The sequence below is a fragment of the Macadamia integrifolia genome, chromosome 9 (genome assembly GCF_013358625.1).
Source record: "Macadamia integrifolia cultivar HAES 741 chromosome 9, SCU_Mint_v3, whole genome shotgun sequence".
NCBI lineage: Eukaryota > Viridiplantae > Streptophyta > Magnoliopsida > Proteales > Proteaceae > Macadamia > Macadamia integrifolia.
In genome coordinates, this window is record NC_056565.1 from 22,737,111 (window position 1) to 22,764,506 (window position 27,396).

Below are 27,396 nucleotides of genomic sequence, written 5' to 3' on the forward strand. Positions count from 1 at the left end.
GGGGGGGGGGGGCGGAGGGGTCCACCAACAACCACATATGGGAAGCTTTGTAGTACTTTTTATGATTTCCTTATATTGTACTGTGTCTTAAAACACTAGTTAGTGTGAGTGTGTGTGTGGTTCACCAACAACGGTATATCAGAAGTTTTATACTTTCAGGAATTAAGATTTCTTTCTACTGTAGTGCATTTTAAAACACTATATATGTCCCCTTCAAATAGCACATTGTCTTTATCTAAAAACTTTTGGCCTTTGTTCATGCATGCTTCAGCTTCACTGGAAATGGGGAAGGCACCCTTTTGAGTAGTCTTATGTACTATATTTAGATGCTGCCTCATTCATGCTCTTCCTTTTTATCTCATCCTCTTTAAAATAGTTATATAAATTTCAGGTTAGAGATCAGATGAAGCAGGCACTACTTAAGCGGGCTAAAGTAATTTGAAATTTTATTCAGATGGTTAACAATTTAAGATCTACTTCAAGCTTCAGTCAACAATAAATTATGAAATATTACTTATGTATTCAACATTATATTTTCTTGTTAATTCTTTTCATTTTTATCCTCCATTCCTGTTCTTGTTTCAATCTGCCATAGAAGCAGATTGAATTAAATGTACAAATTCTGACCGTAACATTAGTAATAAGTACATCAGTTTACAAATTCTACTCATTGCAAAAATGTGTTGATCAAGTTAAACACATATACACACAAAATTGGAATCGTCTGGGCCGGTTGGTTTTGATCAGAATTAGATGACTGAATTCCAATTACTCAAACCTGGCTGGATCCTTCACCATATTAAGGATTTTATCTTTATATCTGATTAATGGTCTTTCAACTAATTGTTTAAGTTTTGTATCTCCATATGGATTTTTTTTTGGAATTTACTAGACAAATACTTAATCGGATAACTCATTCAGGCTATATTTGGTTGCATTTAAATTTTCTAAAATGTCATTTCAATATAATAAAATTTATAAATTTTTTGCCACTTTGAACTCCCTTTTGATACATTTTTCCAACTTATTTGGAGTTGAAACTAGACCATGTGTGTGTAGGCCTCTATGACATAGAAAAGCCATTGCAAATAATGCTCTAAATAAATAATGAATAGAAATGAGTAACATACTAAGCCACAGTGGAAAAGTATTGAGATCACGGTTTGAGGAATTGATTCGGATTGCCCTGAATCGGTGGGATCAGATTGGTATAGAGCTTGACTGATCCCGATTCTTGAACAATATCATATCGATGGACCGATGCAGATAAAGGGTAAGATAGTAAAAAAAAAAAAATCAATGAACCCAGGAGTAATTCTGTCTAATCTAGTCCGCTCTGAATCAGGGTCAGATCGATGTCGGCCTTGACCGATCTCAACCCTGATTCTGTCTCCTCAAACCTTGATTGAGATGGGTATTTTGGTTGTAATGAAATTTTTTTTTTTTTTGGTGTATCCACATGTTATTTCTTTATCTAAAATAATTATTTTTCATTCTTTGGACAAATATAGCTGAAGATATTTCAGCTCCTATTCCTACATTAGGGTGCCTACATATTTCACATAGGACTAACTATTACTTCCAACCAAATACTCCATAAGGTCCTGTTTGTTAGGTAGAAAAATGGGTGTGGGAAGGAGAAGTTATGAGCTCCACATGTAATGAGGTTAAACAACATGAAAGATAAGGAAAGAAAACTATGGTAAACAATGAAAACAAAAACACCCGCAAGTAAGTGTATTCTGAGAACTACACGAGTTCTTTTGGAAAAAAAGCTAATATCGGATAACCTCCGCTTGCTGGAGAGTACAAGAATCTGGGATATGAGTACACTGACTAACGGCATGGGGTTAAAGAATAGGAAAGAGGAGGAAATGAAACTATGATAAACAATGGAATTTTATACTTTTGTATTCCAATGTGAATAAAGTTCCAAGCCCACATGTTATAAAGTCATTCCCTTCCTATAAGTGTTCTTGTTCTTTTTTTAGCGGATGAAATTTTTTTTCTTCCAGTTTTACTATACAACATGTGCTGATATAGAAGTATTTCAAATTAATAGAAACATAAAAAAATATTTCTAACTCAGAAATACTAATTTAGAATAGAAACGGTGCCATACATAACCTTTCACATTTAATTTATAGAAAATCCTACAATTATCCCACCCCTTTATTCTCACTTCATTATTTTCCGTAAACAAATAGGCGATCATAAAAGGAGTATAAAACTCGCGATAAGGTTACACTGCTAAGGTCAAATCACTTGGACCGTCCACTGAACCCAAAAGTTGACGTGTTTTTTTAACATTATAATTAAGGTTGTACATTTTTTTATAAAACTAATTTTAATTTTCATCCTATTTCAAAAATGCTTAGAATGAGCTTTCAAATTATTTTAAATGGATCATAAAAATTAATTTTAAATGTGTAAGATGAATCCAACCCAATCTTAGAACTAGACCTAGCTTTGGCCTAGGGCTAGACTTGGACCAGCCCTAAACCCTAAGGTCAACCAAGTTAGTAGAAATAATTTGGCTTGAGACAACATGCAAAGAGAATCTACCAATGTCATTGGCAAGTAGATTGATCAGGTGGTGACATCGATGATCTTTCATCGCATGTCAAAAGATTCTTTTAGACATCGATTTTGGATGGTTGTAGAAACTTGAACTCTTGAACCTAAGGCTGTGTTTGGTAGTTAAGAAAAAAAAAAAACTTGAAAAGAGAAGAAAAGAAAACAATAGAAAAAAAAAATTAAGTAATAAGAAAATAAAAGAAACATGTATGTTTGACTACCATTAGAAGAAAAGAAAAGAAAAGTTCTTGTATTTTCTTATGTTTTTGGCAAGATTTTTTTTTACAACAAAAGAGTACTTTACCATTCCCAATGTGAATTTTGAAATTCAAGAAAAAATCTAAGACATGCCAAGCACAATGAAAATTTCTTAAACTAAGAAAATAGTACAATTTTTATATTTTTTTCTTTTCTTCTCTTGGCTATCAAACATAGCCCAAGTTTCCAACATTTGGATATGCCTTATCAGACCCTTCCCAACTCGATGACTGATCAAATATCACTTAGGAGTCCCTAAGACCTAATGGAAGGAACCAGTTGGGTTTTTATCACTGCATAGTATAAATTTCTCACATATACAATTCTGCCACCATTTTGATGAGCCAAAACGAATTTACCTCGCTTTAGATCTGAGCATGGTTCTGAGTAGTATCGTTATCGGATGGTCATATTGTATCGATATTGACCAAGATCAATATCAATACCTGATCAATCAAACTTGGTTACTAGTTATGCTTTAGGGGTAAAAACCTTAAAGAAAATGCAATTTTCCTCAATTCGTCCTAACCATCTAGGTAACAACCAGGAGGCTCGAACTTGAGACCCCCTGGTGAACATGGGATTTTTGCATATCACAGCTCACCAACTACACTAAGTAGTTTTTTTTCATGTTTAGTGTTATTGCAAGGGCCACACTGCCTTTTAGGGAACCCTCTCGAAAAAAAGAAAAAAAAAACCAATAAAATTCAATATATTTTCATACTTTTCTTTTATACATATATAAAATAAAAATAATGAGACTGGATCCATAATAGAGTATTGGGCAACCAAACGCTACCTCTTAGTGTAGGTACACATCAATGGACGCAGCCAATGGAAGGATGTGCGGTAGCATATTCAATGAGACAGTGCAGTGTTTTTGCACTCTTTGTGCTGCGGTAGCATATTCAATGAGACAGTGCAGTGTTTTTGCACTCTTTGTGTCTAACTAGGCACAGGTATATGTTAGAAGGTAGCATTCCTTCTTCTTAAAATTTATAGACCGAATGCTTTATCGCTTTGATCTTGATCTTGCTTGGTATAAACAAAAGAAAATAAAAAACTAATTAAAATGGGTTGAACCAACTTACCAACCATTTGACACCCCTTTAGTTATGTAAGTTTGCAATAATTCTATTTAGAGAAAGAAGTACGGGCCACTTTTATTTTTTTGGTGCTAATTAAGGCCTACAAATGGGTAAAATAAGGATCCATGAGGGGTCAAATTAGGGGATCGGATCCTCTAGGCACAGTTGTTGCTATAACTATTATGCTACAATTACTATTTCAAGATAGAATGGAAGGTAAGTGGATGAACTAGCGACTTTCTCTAAAAAGATATATTCAGAAAGGTGAAGGCCCAAAATAAAAGTTTTTTGGTTATGAAAAGTGACATGAGTATATCCCTAAACTTAGTTTGCAACATGATTTTTTTAAATATTTTTATTGTTTGTTTAATTGACGATCCTTATTGTATCTAACATGGAAACTGACAAGGAGAAATGATAACATTTTTTGATTATTTTTTTGTCTTGTTATCAAAAAATTTTAAATTTAAAACTTAAAAAGAAAATGTTTTCAAAATATTTCTACCTAATTTGAAAAGTTATAACCTTCTATTATTTTCTAAAGTTATGATGTTATGCATGCTTTTGGAGTATATGTCAAATTTGATTATAATAAGTTATCATGCTACCGGTTGCATTTTCTACGCACATACATAGGGTATGTGAGAAAACGTTCATGCCCATGGTTATATGCCTGTGCTTGCACTTCCACTGGCCAGACAATGGTGCAATTGTCATACGACTAGATAGCATTTTTGCCTTTATTTAAGGGAGAAAGAACCCTACCAATTTGATATTGCTTAATTCAAGATACAGACATGCACGAAAAGACCATGCTACTCCCCACCTCGTGCCCTAAATATGGTCCTGCGTACTCCCCCTATTGGCCCCGTGTGGTGGTGTTGCCTTACACCAGATTGACAAGGTTCTTTCTCCCTTTATTTAATTAATGGAAAAGAAACCTAAAAAATAGCGTGGATTGTGACCCCTGCACTCAAACACAGTGATGAGTTAAATTACCTATTGCTTCTCATAAGAGTTAAAAATCCTGTCTATTGATGTTTCTACTAGTGCTCCTATTAACCCCTGTACTGGTGTGGGGTCACATTGCCCACTGGTGTGGCTACTGTGCCAGAGTGTACGCCAATGAGATGCCTTTCCGAGGCATGTTCACTGCTTGTATGTGGGCGTAGAGGACGCAGGCGGCCAGCGTTCTTTTCCTTTATTTTTTTTCGTTTGTTGTTTGTTGTTTGTTGTTTGTTGTTTGTTATTTATCACCTTACAATTTTGCAGCACAGTCTACCACTCCCCAGGCTAACCATGTAGCCAGCGAATCCATCTCAGAGCCTCGGAGATTCCATTAATGGCGATTTCTGTGTTTCCTTTCTCAACAGAAATCGAAATTCGACTCTGCCCGTGATAGCTTGTATGATTTATGCAGAAAATTATTTGTTTTAAGTCGGTGTTTCACGGTGGATTCTCATTCTCATTCTCAATTGATCACGTAAAGATTTATTTATCAGATAAGCTGGAGAAAGATCGCAATTCGTGAGGGTTTACTTCTTGAAAACCGGAAGTTCTTCTCTGGCATGTGATTGGGATGGTTACTAATGGCTCGAGACGATTGCATTGTTCCTGGGGATCTTCAGGCTGCTCTGAAGAAGAAAACAACCGTCTCGAGGAGTTGGATTCTGTTGGATTGCACTGGAGAGGGCACCATTTTGGATATCGACAAGTATGCTATTATGCACAGGGTTCAGATTCATGCCAGAGATCTTAGGATCCTCGACCCTCTGTTATCGTATCCTTCTACCATATTAGGTCGAGAAAAGGCTATCGTTCTCAATTTGGAGGTGAAATTCGCCCTCCATGTTTTGTTTTCTTGAGTTTCTGTTTGTTTCATTCATCTTTTGTATTGCTGACTCTTTCCTCCCTTTTTTAATTATTGGTTTCTCGACTTTGCTTCTGGTGTAGCATATCAAAGCAATAATCACTGCTGATGAGGTAAGCTTTATCAGTTCAAGCCTGTTTACCTTGATTGTTGGTTTTGTTAATCTATTCTCTATTTTCCGCTCGTTTGTGCTTTTGTTAGAAATGAATAAAGTCCATAATTTTAAGGACTAATTTGTGATGTTAAACTGTTTATCTTACTTTATTACCCATCCCTCTCTCTCTCTCTCTCTCTCTCTCTCTCTCTGAACATCTGTTATGGGAATTATTTGGTTTTGTCTCAAGTAAATTTACGGTTTGAGTGCCCTGTTTGTTGTAGCAGATATAGAGGTGAAAAAATTAACCATTATTAACTGTAAAAAATAAGGAAATAAAGAATTTCTTATTTTGGGGCTTGTATATCCCCCCCCCCCTTTTTTCCCTCTGGTAATGAGTTTCTTATCCATAAAAAAAAAAAAAAAGAAGAAGAAGGAAGAAAATAACTAGTTTCATTGTTTCTTCTGTAATAGGTATTGCTCCGGGATCCACTAGATGATAATATTATTCCCATTGTTGAAGAACTTAGAAGGCGATTGCTCCCTTCAAATCTCATTAACCAAGGTGAAGGAGATGGGAAGGAGCAGCTGAGTGGGCAAAATGATGAAGCAGGCGAAGAAGATGGTACATCATAATTAATGAAGCTCTTGTCTTGTATGATTTTAGTATATTTTGTATTTTTCTTCTGAATGTTTGAAACATTGTTGATTAGCCTCCCCCTCCTCCAATAAATAAATAAATAAAATAACTGCCGAACTGATTCTTCTGCTATGTTTTATTTCTTCCTATTGGAAGGGATTATTTCCTTGCAAGCATGATTGCCTTCTCATCAAAATTCGTAGAACCAATTTCTCTCTGTTTTTGTTTGCATCTTTTAATATAGTTGTAAAGTTATATTATTCTATTTATTTTTGTGATGATGGTCAGTAATGCTATGCAGAGTCTCCATTTGAATTCCGGGCACTTGAAGTAGCATTAGAAGCCATTTGTAGTTTTCTTGGTGCACGTACAACAGAACTGGAGACTGCTGCTTACCCAGCTTTAGATGAGCTGACCTCGAAGGTTACCTTCTACTTTCTTGTACAAATTTACTTTTTTCATTCTACCTTATTAGTTTATAACAGAATGAAAGAGATTGTTGATTTCTCTAGGTTTCAGGATTATATTTTTTATGTGTGCCTGCATTAATAGTGGGTGTGCTTATGCTCACAGTGGATTGTGGATGGTTTTTTGACATTGAGTTTTACTTTTTGATCAACGGAAGCATTATGTTTTCTGGGATATCATTGTTTAGGCTTTTATATGTTGAAGTTAAGTTTCTGCTGTTGGCTCTGTCCTATTACATTCAGATTCATGAATTTCCTAATTGTGTTTTGATAGATGCTGATGAAGTTAACTTTGTTAAAGGTGGAGGATCTATTGCCAATTTGTGGTTTTGCCCATAGATTAATTAGTTGATTGCATAGTTCTGAGCAACACCTCATTTTTTCTGTTAAGCTCAGCTTATATGTCAAAAACAAAGGTTCCTTTCTTGGGTTGTTGCAGTTTTTAGTTGATGGCTTTTGGAATCCTTACACGTAGCATCTTAGCTTTCCTATATCTAAAGCGGCAAATAGACGAAAACAAAAAAATAAAAATTAAAAATAGTCATATTTTTTTGGGTGAATAAAATAATTTATTACCAGAGGAGGAGAAATACATACAAAAACCCCTAAGAAAAGGGGGGGAGGAGAGGAAGGGGCAAAGGAACCACCCTCAAGGAAGGGAGGGGATCCGAAGCAAAGATGGGGGGAGACCCGAGGATACAACAATGTGATTGTTCCTTGACGAGGCAATACAAGTTTTAGTAACCTGAGAGACCTTAGCTTTAACATCAAAGGAGATGGAATCCCAAATTTGACGAACCGGGTGAGAGTTGGGAGGTCCATTTCCTGGGGTTAAGCTCCATCCAAATCTGGTTGATGGTAGCACAAAAAGCAAACTTACCCACAGTGTCGCAAAAGAGATCCACCAAAAGTCATATCCACCCAGAGCCATCCCTTTTGAAGGGGGAGAATTCTTTTGTTCCTGGGCCAACATTTTGCAATGATCCCTTTCCAAATAGAAGAGGATAAAGGCATGCAAAAAAGAGATGCTCAATGTCCTCTAGATCATTCCCACAAAGGCAGCACATGGGAGAGACAGAAATCCTCCGGCTGATGAGGAGGGATTGAGTAGGAAGACAACTGGAGAGGGCTCGCCAAGCAGTAAAGCTGTGACAAGGAATTGGATGCTTGAACCAAATGATCTTGTGCCAAAGAGAAGAAGTGCCCTGAGTCCTGATGAAGTCCCAAGCCGCTTTTGAAGAGAAAGAAATAGTAAAGGAATGAGTCCAGATAATAGAGTCTCCTCTTCTCATTTGAGCTTCAGAGATGGAGGGCAAAGATGTACAAATATCGGCAAGCTGAGGGAAGGATGAATCCAGAGGAGCCCACATGTCTAAAGTCAGAATATCGCGAACCAACTTGCTTTGGAAGGCCAGAACTATAAATGGTTCTTGCACTAGTGTGATGGAGAACTCCCATCTAGTGCCAAGGGTCCAGCCAAAGATAAGTGGAGGAACCATCACCAATTTGAGTAGAGATAGCGTCGGAGACAATAAGTCTAAGCGCTAAGATCTTACGCCAGACAGAAGAGGCAAATGGGAGCATTCTAAAGCACGGTCTCAAGTATCGGTATCGTAATCGGTTGAGACTGATCCTCGATCCCTGACCAATTCGGATCGGTTACCCGTATCATTTTAGGTGTAAAACAGTAAAAAAAAATGTACTTTTTCTGAAAAGCAAGGGGCAAAAGTGATCGATACGCATTGATCCTCTCCGATACCAAGAAACTAAATCCATGGTCCAGAGGGATTCCAAGTGAAGGAGACCCGAGTACACCCAATCCACCTTTATACTCTTCTTTATGGTATCTAACTTCTAAATCAACTTGATAATACCAGTAGAGGTGGCATCCTGGATATGTCTCAGACCCAAACCGTAATGTAAGACTATATCACAAGGACCTAATCCCATGTAGGATTTGAAATTCTGGCTGAATAGAGAAGATGTCGATTAATCACAAACCACAACTCAGATGGAGCTGAATTTTGGATCTTATGGATATCCTATATGAGGGAAACAAACCACCAAAAAAGAAAAAAAATTTGCAAATTCTGTCAGCTGGATTGAGAGATCTGTTGGTTGCAAGAAAAATGAAACTTTTGGTGATTCTTTAAGAACTAGGGCTGGAAGAGACGGATGATCATCAAATTTGTATCAAGTAGTTCTCCTAAGGTCCATAACAAACCGTCAAAATCCTGTAGCAATCAGAGATCTGGTTTGGAAGTTATGCACTCGAACATTCTTCTCTGGAAAACCTTGTAACTGAAAATCAATAGGTTGTATGTGTGTTTCTTCTGATCAGAAATCTTAGAGGGCTTCAAGTCTTCAAAATCCTGTACCAATCAGAGATCTGGTTTGGAAGTTATGCACTCGAACATTCTTCTTGGGAAAACCTTGTAACTGAAAATCTATAGGTTGTGCGTGTGTTTCTTCTGTATCAGCAATCTTAGAGGGTCCAAGTCTTCAAAAAACCCTCAAAACAACTCTCTTACAAAGGCTAAATCAGAAAATAAGAAAGAAGAAAAGAGAATTTGATGAGGGTTGAGAAGTGGGAAGAAAAAGGTTAGGTTTTGGGCATCTCACTCCTCAAGTTTAGGCATCTCACCTAGGGCCTACCCAACTGCATCCCACAGCAAAACAATATATAGCCATCTCAAATAAACTTTATTCAATCTCCTCATATTAGTTACAAAGCTCTCTTTGTAACAAACTAGAAAAGGAAACTAACATAAAATAGAAACCAACTGATTTTAGCAACTAAATACTAACTTGTTCACTAAGAAACTAACATAAGACAATGAAGGACTATTCTAGAATATTAAAATTGACTTTGGCTACATGTTAACCCAAAAAGGAAACAAAGAAGGGACCAAACTACTGTTCGTGTGAACAGTAAATTCTGGTTTTTGGTTGGCTTAATGGGCCAACATTGGGGCTGGCTGGTCTTGTTTGATGGAACCTGCAATCCCCTTCTTTTGCAGGATCGATCTACATTAGACCGCCTTCAGCTTTTGGACAGCACACAACTGCCCAGCTTAAGGGGCAAAGGAATCTGGAGCATTCTGAGCCTTTCCAAAGGAAAACAGCAAAAATTGATTCAAGCTTAGAGATAGTAGATGAGGGCAGCCCCTAAATTTCGGACCAGTAAATAACTAAATATAGGAAGCTTAAAGTACAGACCTAATGAGCTCCAAGCGACCCACGTAAGATAGAAGCTTGCCTTGCCATAACTGAACCCTTTTCTTGATAAGATCAAGCATTAGAGTGCAGTGGTGGGGCAGACAGCCTGGCTGGAATCAAAGAAAGACCCAAATACTTAACCGGTAGATGGCCAAGGGAGAATCAAGACTTTTCTAGCAAAGAGGCCTTAACAGACTCAGAAACTCCAGATAAGAAGATAAGAGATTTACTCGGGTTAATACACAACCTAGACATAGATTCAAAGAGCTGCAAACATTGCATAATAGCCTCCAAGGACGTAACATTTACTTTAGAGAAATCATCAAAAAGCTAAATGGGTAAGCTTGATGGACTAACACTTAGGAATGGCTGAAATGAGCTGTTGGTTGGTCGAACTATTGGATACTTCTAGATTGCACTTCCAGCGCCAAGGAAAAAATATAAGGTGAAAGAGAGCATCCCTGTTGAATCCCCACAGAAGATGAATGGTACCCTGCTGGACTCCCATTATCCAAAATAGAGACGCGAGGAGTAGAAATACAATGAAGAATCCAATTGATGAACACCTGGGGAAAACCCAACTCGATCATAACTGAAACAATGAAGTCCTATCTAAGAGAATTCAAAGGCTTTATGGATGTCAACCTACAAGAGAGCAGTCGGGCTATGAGATTTCCTATCAAAGCTTCTCACAATCTCATTGCAAAGGAGAATATTGTCACTAATGCTCCTACCTAAGATGAAGGCGAACAAGAGGATCGATCACCAGCTTTATCCTATTGGCAAGAATCTTGGCAATGAACTTATATAGAAGATTGCAAAAGGAGATTGGCTTGAAGTCATTCATGGAATTTTCTCCCTCTTTCTTAGGGATGAGACAGAGGAAAGTGTAACTAATTCCTTTGATCTGGTCAAGGATTAAAGTATCGGTCTCGGTCGGCCTAAATTAAGATACGTATGGGAGGGTATCCTATTGCATCGGAGATACGTTAAAGATACGCATATAAATGGTTAGGAAATACTTTTTGTACACTTTTGCGTAAAAAATTGTTATAAAAAGCTATATATAATATATATTATGCATAAATACTAAATTGAGAGTATCGCACTAAGAATCCAAAGTTTGTAGTTGTCCCATTAATGTAAAATCCTTGTTCCTAACCTTGATTTTCACTTTAGTTAGAGAGAAAAAAATGGCTGGCAACAACTTTGGAATGAAAAACCCTTAAAAAATCGTGTTTTTTTTTTTTTCCTGAAAATGACCTATCTTGGCCATTATATGACCGTAGCGCACCGTATCGGTATGCATTGGTTGATACGTACCGATACATACCGAAATGTACATTTCACCTCGATTTTAATTTTTTATAAAGTATCGGTGTGTATTGGTGTGTATCGCATCGTATCGGTGGTGTATATCGATACAGAAGTATTTAAAAAATCCATGTATTGTATTGGTAAGGGTCGATACAGATATGTATCGGCCGATACGGTACGATACATACCGATACTTAAAACCATGGATCTGATTAGGATTGTAAAAGATTCTCTCGACAACTTTGATGAGGTTGAGCTTGATGATATCCCAAGTGGCAGAGAAAAGTCCCATACTGAAACCATTACGCCCAGGAGCTTTGATGGGCTTATGGGAGAGAATAATCGATTCAATTCCCCCATTAGTAGGAATAGCTTGAAGCATGTTGATCAAGTTGGCAGGAATGAACTTGTTTAATATACTATCTTGGAGGGGGGAGGCTGGCCTCTGTTTTTGGTTGAACAAGTCCTTGAAGTAATCAACTACTACTGCTTCAATGTCTTTAACTTTATGAACCACCATTAGGAGCAATCAACATAGGGATGGATTTAATGTTTATTCTGGCCTTCATGAAAAGGAGGAAGTAAGACAAATTTGTATCTCCTAGCTCCAACTAATTGATTCTAGACTTTTGTCTCAAAAAGCTCTCCTCTTAGGCAAGAAGAGAGGAGAGATAAGCCAACACAGATTTTTCTTCATCAGCCAAGAGAGAGTTGAGAGGGTCATATTGCAACAACACCTGAATAGAAGTAAGTTTATTCCTGCAGTCAATAACCTAAGAGGAAATATTTCCAAAAGAGTTAGTATTCTGGGCTTTAAGTGCCTCTTTGACGTTCCGTAGCTTCCTAGCAAAGGCAATAGGTGGGGGGAGGAGAAAGTTTGGACAAGCTTGATCCAAGCTTCCATAACAATGGGGAGAAAATCAGAATGAGAGGACCACATATCAAAGTATTTAAAATGGTTTGGGACCAAAAGAGATGTAGGGTTGGACTAATAAAAAGATGGGGCAATGGTCAGAGATACCTAGGGGATCGAAGGAGGCATGGGAAGTTGGGAAGGAGGTGAGCCAAGCTTCATTTATTAACACTTTGTCTAGTTTGCGAGCAATACATGCGTCTCCATTCCTTTTGTTGTTTCAGGAGAATTTAAGATCCGCCAATTAGAGATCATTAACAACAATGTCATCAATGCATTCATTAAAAGCATCACTATGCATCCTATCAATAGGGGGCCCACCTTGTTTTTCATGGCTTAAGCAGAATTGAAGTCTCCACTAATGCCCCAAAAAAGAGATCCAATGTGGTTGGCAATGTTCCGAAGATCATTCCAAAGAACCTCATGATCAGAAGCACTGTTAGAGGCATAGATGGTAGAAAAAAATGAAGGTAGAGCTACAAGAGACATCGGTAATGGATAGGTGGAGGGGTTGGGCGTAGGAGGATAGGAGGGAAACAGAGAATTTATAGGTGTCCCATAAGAACCAAATTCAACCATTTGGGTGATGGGAATAGTTAGTGATGAGGGACCAATCGGGGGCAACAGAGGATGCTATACGGGAGGCCAAGGTTTCTTTGACATGGGTTTCAAGCAGACAGCAAAAGCTTGGCCGGACTTCTTTGATAAGCGATTGGACAACAACTTGCTTCGGAGGGGCGTCGAGACCCCTCAGGTTCCTATTCAGGCCTTGCGACATGAGGCATGGTTAGGAGGGGGCAACAAAAGCTTCAAAGAGTTGGTGTTGGCTGAATGAATGAGAGACCTAGACTTGTGGAGACGCCGGTAGGATCGAGTAGTAGTGGAAGAGCTGGATTTCTCATGGCAATCACTTGACAAGGGAACATGCTTGCTAGAAGGCTTGGGAGCAGAGGATCGTGGAACCTTGAGATGATATTTAGGTGGAGAAGGAGCAGGCCCATTCGGATATGAAGAGACCAAACCCGATAGATGGAGATCCGAAGGGGTGTTAATAGGATGGCTCACATGGGTTAGATGGGCTTTGGAAAATGAATCAAGCCCAATAAGGGAAGAGATAATGGGCTTAGTAGAGGTGGAAACATCTAGATAAGGTGGGCCAGGGGAGGGAAGGGTAGCAAGGACATTTTCAGTGGGTAGGGGATCCATAGAAAGGCAAGCATCCAGGTCATCAGGGAGAATCTTGACAAAAGGGGAGGTGTCTTCAGCAGAACTCGAGGCAGCCAACAACTTCGAGGAAGGATCCTTCTCAAGGGAGCTTCGAGAGCCAGAGGAGAAGATCTCGACAGAGGCGATCAGGTGGGGATTTCAATCTCCTCGTAGGAGGCGATCTAGAGACAAGAGGAGAGCTGCTAGAGGATTCATAGATTCACTTCTTCGCCCGAGGAGTTATCAGAGTGAGAGTGACCAGTCGAGTAGTTGCTACGAGAAGGATCATTCTCAAGGGACTTGCTATGATGGGAAGAGGTCTCTTCGGGGCACTCAACGTCAGATTGCGGAGCGTAGAATCTAGTAAGTGATTTCTGATTGCTCCATACACATCTTCCCCATAGCGTGAGATCTTTTCAACAACATTGATATCCTGTCTTGCTTGATATCTAGCTTTTCAAATGCCTTCTCAAGAAAATCTACATCTAGAAGAAATTTATCAAACTTGTCATTCTCATGAGAAGTAATGGGATAATCATTAGTTCCAGATTCACCATCCATCCTTTGTTCTGACTCAAGAGAAGAAGAGGAAGATAGCAAGATAATATTCTCAAAGAAAGAGAAGATGGAGGGGGAGCTATATGATTGGATAACAAGATGTTATCTTCCACTGTTAGCAGACACGTTTTTTCTTCCATGCTTGGATACTTATGCATTATTTGAGGGGGGCTATATGATTGGATGATACGTATTGAGATGTTTTTTCAATAATAACTCGTCATCCAAAAAGGGGGAGATTGTTGAGGCAAAGGATGCCATGAATGCAATCTGTGATTTTTAATGGATTTTATGTTTTGGTGATTACATTCTATTTGTGTGGGAAAAATCTAGTATGCTCTTCCAAGTGCTTTAATGAGTGTACAAATTCCATGCATTGTGAAGTCTGTCCTAGGGCCCAAACATCAAACTGGAAGATGTTAAGCTGCACAAAAGACTTTGTTGTGGAGTAGTGGAGCACGAACTTAAAGATCGAGTCAAGCCATCCATAAGGATTCAAGCAACTTGAGCCAATATTGGAAGATTTATTTTAGTTTGCTTGAATGCAATCCTAGGTGTTGGTTTCGTTTTGTATTTATCTAAACGATCCTAGGATGTAATGATCCCATCTGCTTGGGCTTAGCTAGTCACCTAAGGGTGTGTTTGGTTGCATAATTCAAATGGCGCATGTATCGAATTTGGATAACACTCCTTTGAAAGACATTCTATTGAACAATCTTCATAATAAAGAATTCGTTTGGTTACCTTGAGCCTGTAACATGATTCTTCCTGGAAAACTGTTTGATTACCTTGAGTCTGTTGATTGAATTCATATTTAGGAAATGATTTTCTTTCTATTAGTTTGATAGTAAAACATAATTTTCTCCCCACATGTTTTGTAAATCTGCCAGCATCATTTTCTTTCTATCTTTTCCTTTTTTCTTTCACTCCACCCTCCCCACCCTAAACTTCCCAGTTACATGTTCATTGAACTCCCAGGAAGGAGTTAAATATAACCCTATATTTCCCACAAATCTTATTAATAACTGACAGATGTTTCTATATGAACTAATACAGCTGAGTAGTAGAATTACCCACTTCAATAGTGATCATGTGATTGGGTAAATTTGATTTTCAGAATTCATAGTTTCTGTAGAACGATATATATGGATATCCAAATTTTGGACATTTTCGAATAAATTGAATCGATATTTTGAACACGAAATCAACCAAAATAACAAGAAAGATCAAAGCATGCTACGCAAAATAAAAAAAAATAGAAAACTGGACATTATAAGAAGAGGATCTACCTCCGGAGCCAGTTGAGGAAGGCCTCTAACAGCCCCATTTTCGTAACCAAAGCTGAATCCAACTACGATTGTGAGGTAGATGAATCAATCAAATTTAGAAACGTTAACCCTATTTCTCAAAGAGAGAGCCCAGAAGATGCAGAGCCTTCGAAGTGTTGTTTCCTCGCTGAAACCTTCGAGAACAGAGAAAGAGAGAGAAGAAAATACCTTGAAGGTGGTCGGAGGAGTCACCGCAGAGCTTGTTTACCTAGACATGGCTGCTGGCTTCCTTCATCGGTGGTAAGGTTTCGGTATAACTGTGGAGAACAAGTAGTGATGGAGACCCTGGTTTCCCCATTTTTGTCATACGCCAAAAGACTACTCTGTTTTATACTATGGTCTAAAAAGGTCTTTCAGATCTGAGTTTACCTATAGAGGTAAACTCAGCTATGAATGACTTCCTTTGAAAATTAGTGATTCTTGGGAATTACGTGCCTTCTAACGAATGTCATTCTAGTCAAACCAAACACATCATAAAACATAGAATTGTGATTCTGTAGAAAGTAAATCTGTAGATTTACACAACCAAACACGCCATAATGGACTTAAAATGGAATGCCTAAGGTAGGTGGTTCATAGTGTAAACTGACGAAGTCAAATTGGACCTGAATGGTTGACAATCATCATGAACCTTGACCTAGCCTTTTTGGTAACCATGATGGACCTTATATTGGTGCACTTGGCATAATATAAGAACCAACTGGAAAATATGTCCAAGTGATATGATTTAAAATTGATAAAGGCCATTGACAACATTACCGGGCAATTGAGTGAACGACTTGTTCTAAGTGGAACGGTCCACCAGTGAGCATCATATATGGTCAATCAGTACATGATCCGCTGGTTACCAAGAGCACCTATAAGTAGATGGGCGTTGATACAGTTGACCGGTTCATTGACCTGTGCAATTCAAAGAGGTGCTCTTCACAGTCTACAAGGCAGCGACCAACGTATAGCATTCAACCGGAGTTTCAAAAAATTAGATCTGTTGGAAAACATAATGGCTAGTTTTTTTGCTTTTGGAATTTGTTCCATAAATAGCGGGTCTGAGTTCAAAAATACTTTTGGGAGAAAATTGTGTGGAATGATGCAGATCAAAGCTTGAAGGAGACAAAAACAAGTGTCAGAAATTATTGTTCACGAAACACTGTTCACGTGAACAGTAGATCAGAAATTACTGTTTACGAAATACTGTTCACATGAACAGTAAAGTGGTTCCATATTTCATATTTCAGTTTCCTATTTAGTTTAATTAGTTTCTATTTTTCTTAGTGAGCTAATTAGTATCCTATTTTATTAGTCAAGGAAGTTTCTATTTTGTAACTTAGGTTAGTTTCCATTTTATCATTAGTTGTTAGTTTCTAATTTACTTTTACTTGGTTAGCAAGTTAGAAATTAAATTAGAAGGTTTTATTACCAGCATTGGTTTCCTTTTTTATTATGTCTTTGTGTCCAAGCAATGTAAGGTTATTTAAAACCCATCAATTATAATGAGAAGACAGATTTGAGTTATACAAACAAGATGGCTTATGCTCTTGTGCTGTGAAATGCAGTTGGGTGAGATGCCCTAGGTGAGATGCCCATTCCCTAATTCTTCTTCCCCTCTTCTCAACCCTCCATCAAATTCTCTTTCTTTTCTTGTTTTCCTTTTATTTGTTTGCTGTGAGGGAGTGTTTGAGAGCTAGAACCAAGCCTACTGGAGGACATTTTCTCTATTTAGCCAGAATTTCAAATCCTGCCTGGGATTAGGATCACTCTGATTCTAGTTCTACATTATGGAAACTCTGTTTGGATAGAACTAGAAATTTCCACTACCCACTTCAACTTGCAAATCAAATCATCCATTAGCATGAGCCACTGAGCAAAGGGGATCGGTATATGAACTTCAACATACAAATCTTCTAGTAAAAGAGGTAGCTTGTGTTTTGGCCTTTGAGCCATTGTGTATCACTTTCATAGTGATTGTGTGGTCAAGGGTATTGAGGCCGTGATCCTTGTGTGTGAGATGTTTCTCCTACCTTGCAAGGAGATTGTGTTAGTGAAATTCCAATCCTGAAAGGGCTTTGGGAGTGGACGTAGGATGGTAGTGAGGCCGTGTTGAACCACTATAAATCTAGGCGTGCTCTTTCTCTTTCTCTATTCCCTCCAATCTCTTTTATCATGTTTTGGTTACTAGCATTTGATTAAAGTTTTGAGAAAGCTATTGCAAAGATAGTGCAGAAGATTTTTATTTGGGTATAATTCTGCAATACGCAATTCTCCCCCTTCTTGGTTTGCCTACATGTTCCTACATATGTTGTCTAGGAAATATTGACATTTGTGCATTTGTATACGGTTTGAAGTTGTTTACTTGGAAGAATATTTATATGTTTCTTTCATAGATATAATTTTTTATGGTAGAATTTAGTTTCTCCTTTCCTAATTGGTTTGGGTTTGTGCCTTTCATTGGTATTGGTTTGGGTAACTTGCTATTGGTTTGGTAAAATTATTGTAACAATTTGCAGATTAGCAGCCGAAACTTGGATCGGGTACGTAAATTGAAGAGTGCAATGACAAGGTTGACTGCTCGGGTTCAAAAGGTATGAGTTTTTTGTGGTATCAAAAGCACTGTAAGTTATTGTTACAATCCCAGATTCTTGTAATCACAACCAGAAAAACTGAAAAGTGAAGAAGAAGAGAAGAAGAAAGAGAAGAGAGAGAAGAGATCAATAGCCGTCCCAAAATAGAGAACAGCCTACGATCAGTCCAGGATGAGTCTGATCGCAGGTCACTTTGATATATATAACAAAAAAATATATCCCCAATTACAATAATGCCCCTCACATAAGGAGGTTTAACCCTAAAACACAAAATAGAACCTGATAGGACTAAAATGCCCTTATCAGGCTCAAGGAATTAGTGCTAATCCCTTATCGGGATTAGCGATAATCTCAACACTCCCCCTCAAGCTAGAGCATACACATCACCCATGCTCAGCTTGGTACAACCATTGCGAAAACTAGGGGCAAACAAAGACTTAGTGAACATGTCAGCTAACTGATCCGTTGATGGAACAAACGAAGTCTTAATCAGCCTCTTCAGAACAGCATCACGAACAAAATGGCAATCCACTTCTTTGTGTTTGGTCCTCTCATCGAAGACCGGATTACTAGCAATGTAAACTGCATCTTGGTTGTCACAATATATCTTAATTGGCCTGGTCACTGGAAATTCCAACTCCAAGAGTAACAACCGCAACCACATCAACTTAGCAGTGGTATGAGCCTTAGCTCTGTACTCTACTTCTGCACTGGACCGGGCAATAATAGTCTGCTTCTTGCTATGCCACATAATAAGATTACCTCCAACAAAGGTACAGTATCCAGTAGTAGATCTCCGATCACCAGCAGAGCCAGCCCAATCAGCATCAGAATACCCCACTAGTTTCATATGTCTATTAGGACGATAAATCAACCCTTTTCCGGGGGCACCTTTTAGATAGCGAAAAACACGAACAACAGCGTTCCAATGTGCTTTCTGAGGAGACTACATGAACTGACTAAGAACTCCAACAGCATAGGAAATGTCAGGACGAGTCACAGTGAGGTAAATCAGCTTGCCAATCAAACTCTTGTACTGATGCACATCCTAGAGGGGTTCGCCATCATCAACATCAAACTTTTGGTGAGGATCCATAGGGATATCAACGGGTCTGGATGCAAGCATCCCAGTATCAAATAGAAGATCTACGACATACTTCCTTTGAGATAGACTAATACCTTTCTTGCAGCGGATTACCTCAATCCCAAGGAAATAATGAAGTTGGCCTAGGTCCTTTGTCTGAAAATGGTGCTGGAGATGATCTTTTACTTCAGAAATTCCTGCCTCATCATTACCAGTCAGAATAATATCATCAACATATACTACCAACACCACCAGCACCTCTGTGATGAACAAACACAGAATGATCAGAATAACACAGAAAAATCACAAGTAACTATAGTAGCACTGAACTTGTTAAAACATGCCCAAGGAGACTGTTTAAGTCCATAAATAGCCTTGTGTAAGCGACACACACGACCTGTACTCTCCTCCTGAGCAACATACCCTGGAGGTTGTTCCATATACACCTCTTCCTGTAGATCACCATACAAGACGGCATTCTTGATGTCCAACTGAAATAAAGGCCAATCAAAGTTGACAGCAATAGAAATAAGAAGACGAACAGAATTCAGTCTAGCAACCGGGGAGAAGGTCTCAAAGTAATCAACACCATGTGTCTGAGTATACCCCTTAGCAACCAGACGGGCATTCAACCGCTCAACAGAGCCATCAGAATGATACTTAATAGTGTACACCCAGCGACATTTCACCAGGTCCTTACCAGGAGGTAAATCTACCAGACTCCAGGTACCACGACTCAAGAGAGCATCCATTTCTACATCCATGGCAGCCTTCCATCCAGGGATACATAGGGCCTCAATATGGGTACGAGGAATAGGGTTATTGGAAAGAGATAGGGCAAGACTATGAATGGGAGAGGGAAGATGAGATAAAGAGACAAAGTTATCAATAGGGTACACAACCATGGATTTTTTAGTGCAAGAACGTGTACCTTTCCTATGCACAACTGGTAAGTCATCAGGCTGAGGAGGAAGAGGAGCTTCACTAGAGGAAGGCGGCAGTGGAAGGAGTGAAGCATCTGTAGTAATTACCTCGCCACTTGGCTGTCCAATCTTCTTCCTGAGATGATAAACCTGTAGAGGAGGTGATTCACTAGCACTAGGAGCATCAGAGAAGGGTGTAAGTGAGGGTATGGGTGGAGGAGATGGAGAAGACCACTCTATACTAGACGAGGACACTGGAGGAGGGTAGAATGATGTACCTTCAAAGGTCACATCGGCACTAACAAAGTTCCTGTGTGTAGTAGGGTCATAATACTTATACCCTTTCTGAGTACGAGAATAACCCAAAAAAATACATTTAGTAGATCTAGGAGACAGCTTATCAACTTGCACATGCAAATTATGGACAAAACACACACCCAAAAACTCGTGGAGGAACAGGAAAACTCGATAAATTAGGGAACATAACAGAGAAGGGAGATTTTTCTGACAAAACAGACGATGGCATGCGGTTAATCAAATGACATGCAGTTAAAACTCCATCACACCAAAAGTGCTTAGGAACATGCATATGGAACATAATGGCGCAGGCAATCTCAAGGAGATGCCGATTCTTACGCTCTGCTACTCCATTTTTTTGTGGAGTATGGACACAACTAGTTTGATGTATCATCTCATGAGTATCACAAAAATCAGAAATATCAGTTTGAGCATATTCTAAAGCATTATCAGACCGAAAATTTTTAATAGGAATGCCAAACTGAGTCTTTATTTCATCATAGAACTTGTGAAAAAATGTAAAAAATTCAGATCTGTCATTTAACATGTACAGCCATGTAATGCGAGAATGATCATCCCTAAATCTATTACTGATTGCGTAAGGACCCCATACATCAGAATGGACTAAAGAAAATAAAGACGGACTACGAGACACAAAGTGAGATGGGAATGACACACGGTGATGTTTCCCCAACTCACAAGCCTCACACTCTAACCTAGGGACAGACCTAAAACTAGGAAATAAAAGCTGTAACCTAGAAAGCGACAAATGACCTAAATGGCAATGCCATTGGAAGGGAATCACATCTCCAGCAGCAGTAGCACCAGCAGAAGAGGTAGGACAGCTGCTGTTGAGGTAATATAACCCATCCTTTTCATACCCTCCACCAATCGTCTTTCTCGTGTGAAGATCCTGAAAGACACAGTACGAGGGAGGAATGTTACTGAGCAATTTAATGAACTAGTTAATTGATTCACAGAGAGAAGACTTAATGGAAATTGAGGAATATGTAAGACAGAGGATAAGTTTATGGATGGCGTAGGTGAGATAGAACCATGACCTTGAACCGGTGTGGAAGCACCATTAGCAAGAATAACAGAGGTAGAATTGGTACTGGAAGAGAAGTCCTTAAAAAAATGACTTACTGGTCATATAAGCAGAAGCACCTGAATCAGTGATCCAGGGGGTAGATGTAGTGGTAAGAAGGGCTGATGTAACTGTGTGGGCTAGAGTGGCAGTGGATGTAGACGCACCATTAGATGTATTAGAGGATGCCTCAAGAGTGTGCAAGCGCTGGAGCAACTGATTGATGTCATTACGCAAACTAGTTGAGGAATCTCCTGAAGAAGGTGTAGGTTTAGTAGCAACTGAAGACACGGTGTCAGTACCATCATCCGACACTGCATGATTGGCTAATTGGGTTGCCCACTATGACTTGTCATGCTTTGCTCAGCAAGTCTCAACAGTATGGTTGGGCTTACCATAATACGTGCACTGTCGAGCTGCACGATCAGAGGGTTGTCCACTAGAACCTCGACCTACGAGCCCATGTCCTTCCCCACGACCGCGACCACGACCACGACCACGACCACGACCACGACCACCGCCACAGTTAGCCACAAAAGCAGAGTTGTCTTTGGTTGACTGATCAGGTTTGGCTGAGGAGGTGATTCGTTGCAATCGGGAATAAGCATCATTCAGAGTAGGAACCGTGTCACCTGCAAGTAAGTGATCATTTACTGCCTTCAGATCATTATTCAGACCAGCCAAAAACTTGGAGCCAAAAAACTCATTACGCTGAGCCTTCAGCTTGTCAATATCAGTGGTCAAGGGCTGGAAAACATTCAGTTCTTCCACCATTCCCCTGAATGTACTGTAATACTCCGAAAGGGATTTGTCAGACTGGCGAACTGAAACTGAAACAGCTTCTCATAAATATCATAAATTCTTGTCATGTTCTTTTCCTGAGAGTATGTTTCCCCGCAAATCATCCCATACTCCCTTTGCAGTAGAATAAAACATGACATTGGTAGCCACATTTGGTTCCATACTGTTCCATAACCAGATTAAAATTAAGGCATTCTCCTTCATCCAGTCATCATGATCACTGTCTGAGGATGCAGGAGGATCAGAAGTGGTATACTTGAGTTTTTCCTTAGCCATCAAGTATACCTTCACCGATTGAGCCCAAAGTAGGTAGTTGGAGCTTCCCTTGAGCTTGACAGAAGTAATCTGGACATTAATGTTGTCCGAGGCAGAAGATGCAGTAGTAGAGGCAGTAGCAGAGCTATTAGACTTGGTCTCAGCCATGAAAAACCAGATAAGGGAACCAGCAAGCAATAATAGAAATATCCAAATGCGGAACAAACACCAATCAGATCTTCAGATCTGAAAACCAGCAGCCCGCGCAGCACTCAACACCGAATCCGAATTTTTTTTTTTTTTCAGATATGATGCTGCCGTTGGGGTCGATTCTGCTTGAGGATAAGCACAAGTCAACTTCAAAACACAAAACACTAGCCGCATAGGGAGGCAAAACAGCGGACAGCAGCAACTTCAATATCAAAAGCAAATAAGCCCACAAACAGGGGCAGCAGCAATACACAATGCAGAACCAGGGGTAGCAGCCATATAAAAGCAGAAGGAGCAGTCTCGACTTCAACCAGTACACATCCAAATCAAGTAGTAGTAGTAAAGTGACCTAGTTGTCTTTATATCTTGATAACTAGGCCAAAAACAGGTATTAGATGCAGTAAAAGGTGGCTGCGCACCAGAGAAGAGTAGCGCAAGGAGAAAATCAGCAGATGTTGATTTAAAAAAAACTTGGTTTGATTACACGAGCTCTGATACCATGTTACAATCCCAAATTCTTGTAATCACAACTAGAAAAACTGAAAAGAGAAGAAGAAGAAGAAGAGAAGAAGAAAGAGAAGAGAGAGGAGAGATCGATAGCAGTCCCAAAATAGAGAACAGCCTGCGATCAGTCCAGGATGAGTCTGATCGCAGGTCACTTTGATATATATATATATATATATATATAATACAAAAAAAATCGCCAATTACAATAATGCCCCTCACATAAGGAGGTTTAACCCTAAAACAGAAAATAGAACCCGATAGGACCAATATGCCCTTATCGGGCTCAAGGAATTAGCGCTAATCCTGAATTAGCAATAATCTCAACAGATATGTTTTGGTTGTATCTAGCAATGTTATGTTTTTGGGTGTACTTGACTACTTCAAATGTATTACGAGGGAATGGTGCATTACATGTGATGTGACGTTCTTTATTGAAGCATTAAATATTGATAGGCTAATTTTGCTTCTAGCAAATGGTTGCTAGAAAATCATTTTAGAATTCTTCGCAGGCAGGTGACACAAGAAATCTCTGAGGTAATAAAGTGGGAGCTCAATCCTGAAAAGATTTTTTAGGCTGTAGATGTACTAATGCAGTTTGAAGTGATATTTCAAACAAATTCCAAAGTGAAGAAAAGCATGAAATAATCATTGATGTATCAGTCTTATCATGATAAGCTTATTATAATTAATTTATGAGGCATATGCCCTTGCCCCTCCCCCCCACCCCCCAAAAAAAAAAAAAAAAAAAAAAGCAAAAAAGGTTTTGGATGTAGGAGTATACATTGTCTATTGTCTTCTATCCTGGCAAATTTAGTTGGAGGGGAAACATTTTGTCTGTCTATTGTAGTGATAATCAAGTTTTTTTTTTTTTGGTTGCTTGACTGTAAAATTTTCATTAGTGAAATGTATAATTCAACTTTTGTACTGTGTACACAGTAGTTGGATGCTATGCTGTGCTCAACGAGATCAAAATTCACCATGGTTTCTTGACTATGCTTTCATTTTGTATTTTCAGCTGTGCATTAGGACTAATAAGGCTGCTTCCTTATATGTTGGGAGTCCTGAATTCTGAAAACTAGACTAGTTTTGGGCATATTTAGGAATTTGACTTGTAACAAATTTTGATGCTTCCAGGTAAGGGATGAGCTTGAACAACTTCTGGATGATGATGATGATATGGCTGACCTATACCTGTCAAGAAAATTGGCTGGGGCTTCTTCACCTGTCAGTGCCTCTGGTGCACCTAATTGGTTCCCTGCATCTCCTACTATAGGATCAAAGATATCTAGAGCGAGTAGGGCAAGTGCTGCAACCTTTCGTGGAGATGAGAATGATGTCGAGGAGCTTGAAATGTTACTTGAGGTTGTCACAATTATCTTATCACTCCTGGCTGGTCATATTTTGTCAAGTTAAAGCCTAACTTGACTTATTTTATATTGCAGGCATACTTTATGCAGATTGACGGGACATTGAATAAATTGACTACGGTACAATTTCTTCCTCCTTACACTGTTTCACGTCTATCATGGCTAAACCAAATGGAAATGTTCTCCAGCATGCATGCAACTCAGGCGCCTTCTACTCCTGTTGTATGATAGGCATATCAAGTAATCCTAAGAATATTTTGCAACTAACATCAAGTAATCCTAAGAATAGTTGCAACTAATACAAAATTTTACTCTGATGGTGACTACTAATGTGATAGGTTTGAACTATCAGTGGGTTTTGCTACTCTTTGAAAATTTTGTAATATTATTTTTGTAACTTTCTTACAATTGAAAAAAAAAAAAAAAAAAAAAAGAAGAAAACGCAATAAATATAGGGTATGATTTTGATCTTGAACATTTATCAGTCAATTTTTTACTTCCTATCTACATCCCTAAAAGATAGACAAGAGCTATGATATGGCATGCGGTCTTATGGGAATTGAACAAATGACCAGGCATTAATAATGTAGGAAGCTAACCTTTGCTAGTCATGTTTTTTTACTCTATGTATGTCCATATTTTGATAATCTGTGTGGTAATTCATTCATAATGTCCAGTTCCAAATACGTTGTTTCAGTGCTTCTAATTTGATACTTTTTCTATATGCTATATTTTTTTACATTAGTACTGGTAATTACTTGGGAATAGAGCAATAGACTAGGCACATACCTGGCACTTTGATTGTGGCACCTTCTTCCAAAATCCATTCCTCTTGAACTTTGAGGGAGCTCATAGTTCAGGGTAATACTTAGCACCATGATTGAAATGCATAATTTGATGATGAATGAGCAGATGCATGCCAGATATGGTTGTAGAAATCATCTGATACCCTTTAGCCATCACCGTGGCATCGTGGCTCTAAAACAAGGTGACAACGACAGCACACACATATCCATGAATGGATGATAGACTGAAGGATGAAATCAGATCAATCTGGGGCGTTTTTGTTAGCAATTGGAACACATTCTACATTTTAGCATGTTAGTCCTGAACGCTTGATTAGTTCAGGCGCCTCCTAATCCATTGTTTTTCCTACTTTTACATTATCTGGTTAAACTTCTTTACTCATGCATAACAATTCCCCCCCCCCCCCCCCCCCCACCCCTCAACCCCCTTTTTTTACAGCTGCGTGAATATATTGATGACACAGAGGATTACATTAATATTCAGGTAATCACTTGTAAACTTGATCATGAAGAGAGCTCTTTTGGATGCAACATGAATGTTTCACGACCTAAAGAAATCACGTTTATCCTTTCTTGCAGCTTGACAATCATCGAAATCAGTTGATTCAGGTGACGTATTGAAGTTCTCTATTGATTTCTTACAATTTCTTTCTCCTCTAGCTATCCTCTTCATCAATTCCCCTTATTGTTGTTTCCTTCTGAGGTTACAAGATCTTGTCTTGGTAAAGCAATTTCTTATGTATTTATTTATGAATCATAGTCTTTCTTGCCTAATTTATGTCCACAGCTGGAGCTCTTCTTAAGTGCTGGCACTGTTTGTTTATCCATCTACTCTTTGGTGGCTGGAATATTTGGCATGAACATCCCATATACATGGAATGATAACCATGGATACGTGTTTAAATGGGTAATTTATGCTCATGTCTTCTTCATCATACATTTGGTTATTGAACTATTTTCCAAAGTTCTAGTCAGTACACCTGGATGACTCCCCCCACCCTCCCCCTCTCCTTTTTTTGTCATTAACAGGTGGTCATTCTCACGGGAATAGTTTCTTTTTCCCTTTTTGTATTGATAATTTCCTATGCACGCCACAAAGGTCTCATTGGGTCTTGAATATCTTCTAAACAAGTAGGCAGAATCTGGATGGAGTTGGGGGAATTAAAGTTTGAACACTCCTAATGTTTCCATGGCAATAAAAATATGGCTGTGGAGACTCAACATGAAGGTGAGTAAAGCTATTATTATAGTATTTGGATGCATGGTTCCTCAGGTCCACCACAAAACCATTGCTCTTTTTTTTTTTTTTTTTTGCTTGCCTTGGTTCGTTCTTCACTGGAAATGAAGGAGGCAACCTTTTGAGTAGTCTGCTATACTATTTTTAGATGATGCCTCATTCATGTTCCTTCTATTTCATTCTCTTTTGAATGGTTATGAAAATTTCAGGTTAGAGGTCAGATGAAACAGGCACTACTTAAAGAGGGCTAGAAAACATGATAGAGATGTTGACGATTTGAGATCTACTTGCAAACTGCAGTCAGCAATAAACTGTGAAAAAATATTCAATATTGTCTTATTTTTTATTTCTATTTTTTTTTTATCCATGATTCCTCTTGTTTCAATCTACCCTAGAAGTAGGTTGATTTGAATGTACAAAATTCTGCCCTTTGACATTTGTAATCAGTACTTCAAGTGTGCTTTCTTATATGGGAAAACATAAATCGTTACATAAATTTTGGTTTACATCTTGTTCAAGTGTTGTGATCAATGCACCACCCATTCTGAAAATATATGGAAGACATCCACAGTAGGCTGCTTCACAGATTAATCCTTTAGAATATTGTCTCTGTATGCGCAAACATGGGTACTTCTTTCAATTTATTTGTGCCCCTTGGATTGGAATTTTGGTGCAGGAGACTTTTAAGGTCTTAATTTTGTGTTTTCA

General features: G+C 38.6%; 2 protein-coding genes across 4 annotated transcripts in view; both read left to right on the top strand.

The window, feature by feature from the left end:
• Positions 1 to 5,497, top strand: part of LOC122089628 (magnesium transporter MRS2-2-like) — a 12,810-nt gene extending 7,313 nt beyond the window's left edge. Inside the window, exon 7 of the mRNA XM_042659346.1 lies at positions 5,426 to 5,497. Coding sequence (XP_042515280.1) covers positions 5,426 to 5,497 — 72 coding nt within the window. The remainder of the gene's footprint in view (positions 1 to 5,425) is intronic.
• On the top strand, positions 5,176 to 27,199 carry LOC122089203 (magnesium transporter MRS2-I-like). Of its 3 annotated transcripts, XM_042658750.1 has the most exons (13): positions 5,177 to 5,328; positions 5,426 to 5,755; positions 5,877 to 5,906; positions 6,362 to 6,512; positions 6,829 to 6,950; positions 18,040 to 18,114; positions 24,413 to 24,640; positions 24,721 to 24,765; positions 25,891 to 25,935; positions 26,031 to 26,060; positions 26,239 to 26,358; positions 26,481 to 26,679; positions 26,898 to 27,199. In XM_042658750.1, the coding sequence occupies exons 2-12, from the start codon at positions 5,513 to 5,515 to the stop codon at positions 26,565 to 26,567; spliced, it is 1,176 nt and encodes a 391-aa protein (XP_042514684.1). In that variant the 5' UTR covers positions 5,177 to 5,328; positions 5,426 to 5,512; the 3' UTR covers positions 26,568 to 26,679; positions 26,898 to 27,199. The 3 variants fall into 3 exon arrangements, with proteins under 3 accessions (XP_042514683.1, XP_042514685.1, XP_042514684.1); XM_042658749.1 differs by having other exon boundaries at positions 5,176 to 5,755; XM_042658751.1 differs by lacking the exon at positions 18,040 to 18,114 and having other exon boundaries at positions 5,176 to 5,755.
• The last annotated feature ends 197 nt before the right edge of the window (positions 27,200 to 27,396 follow it).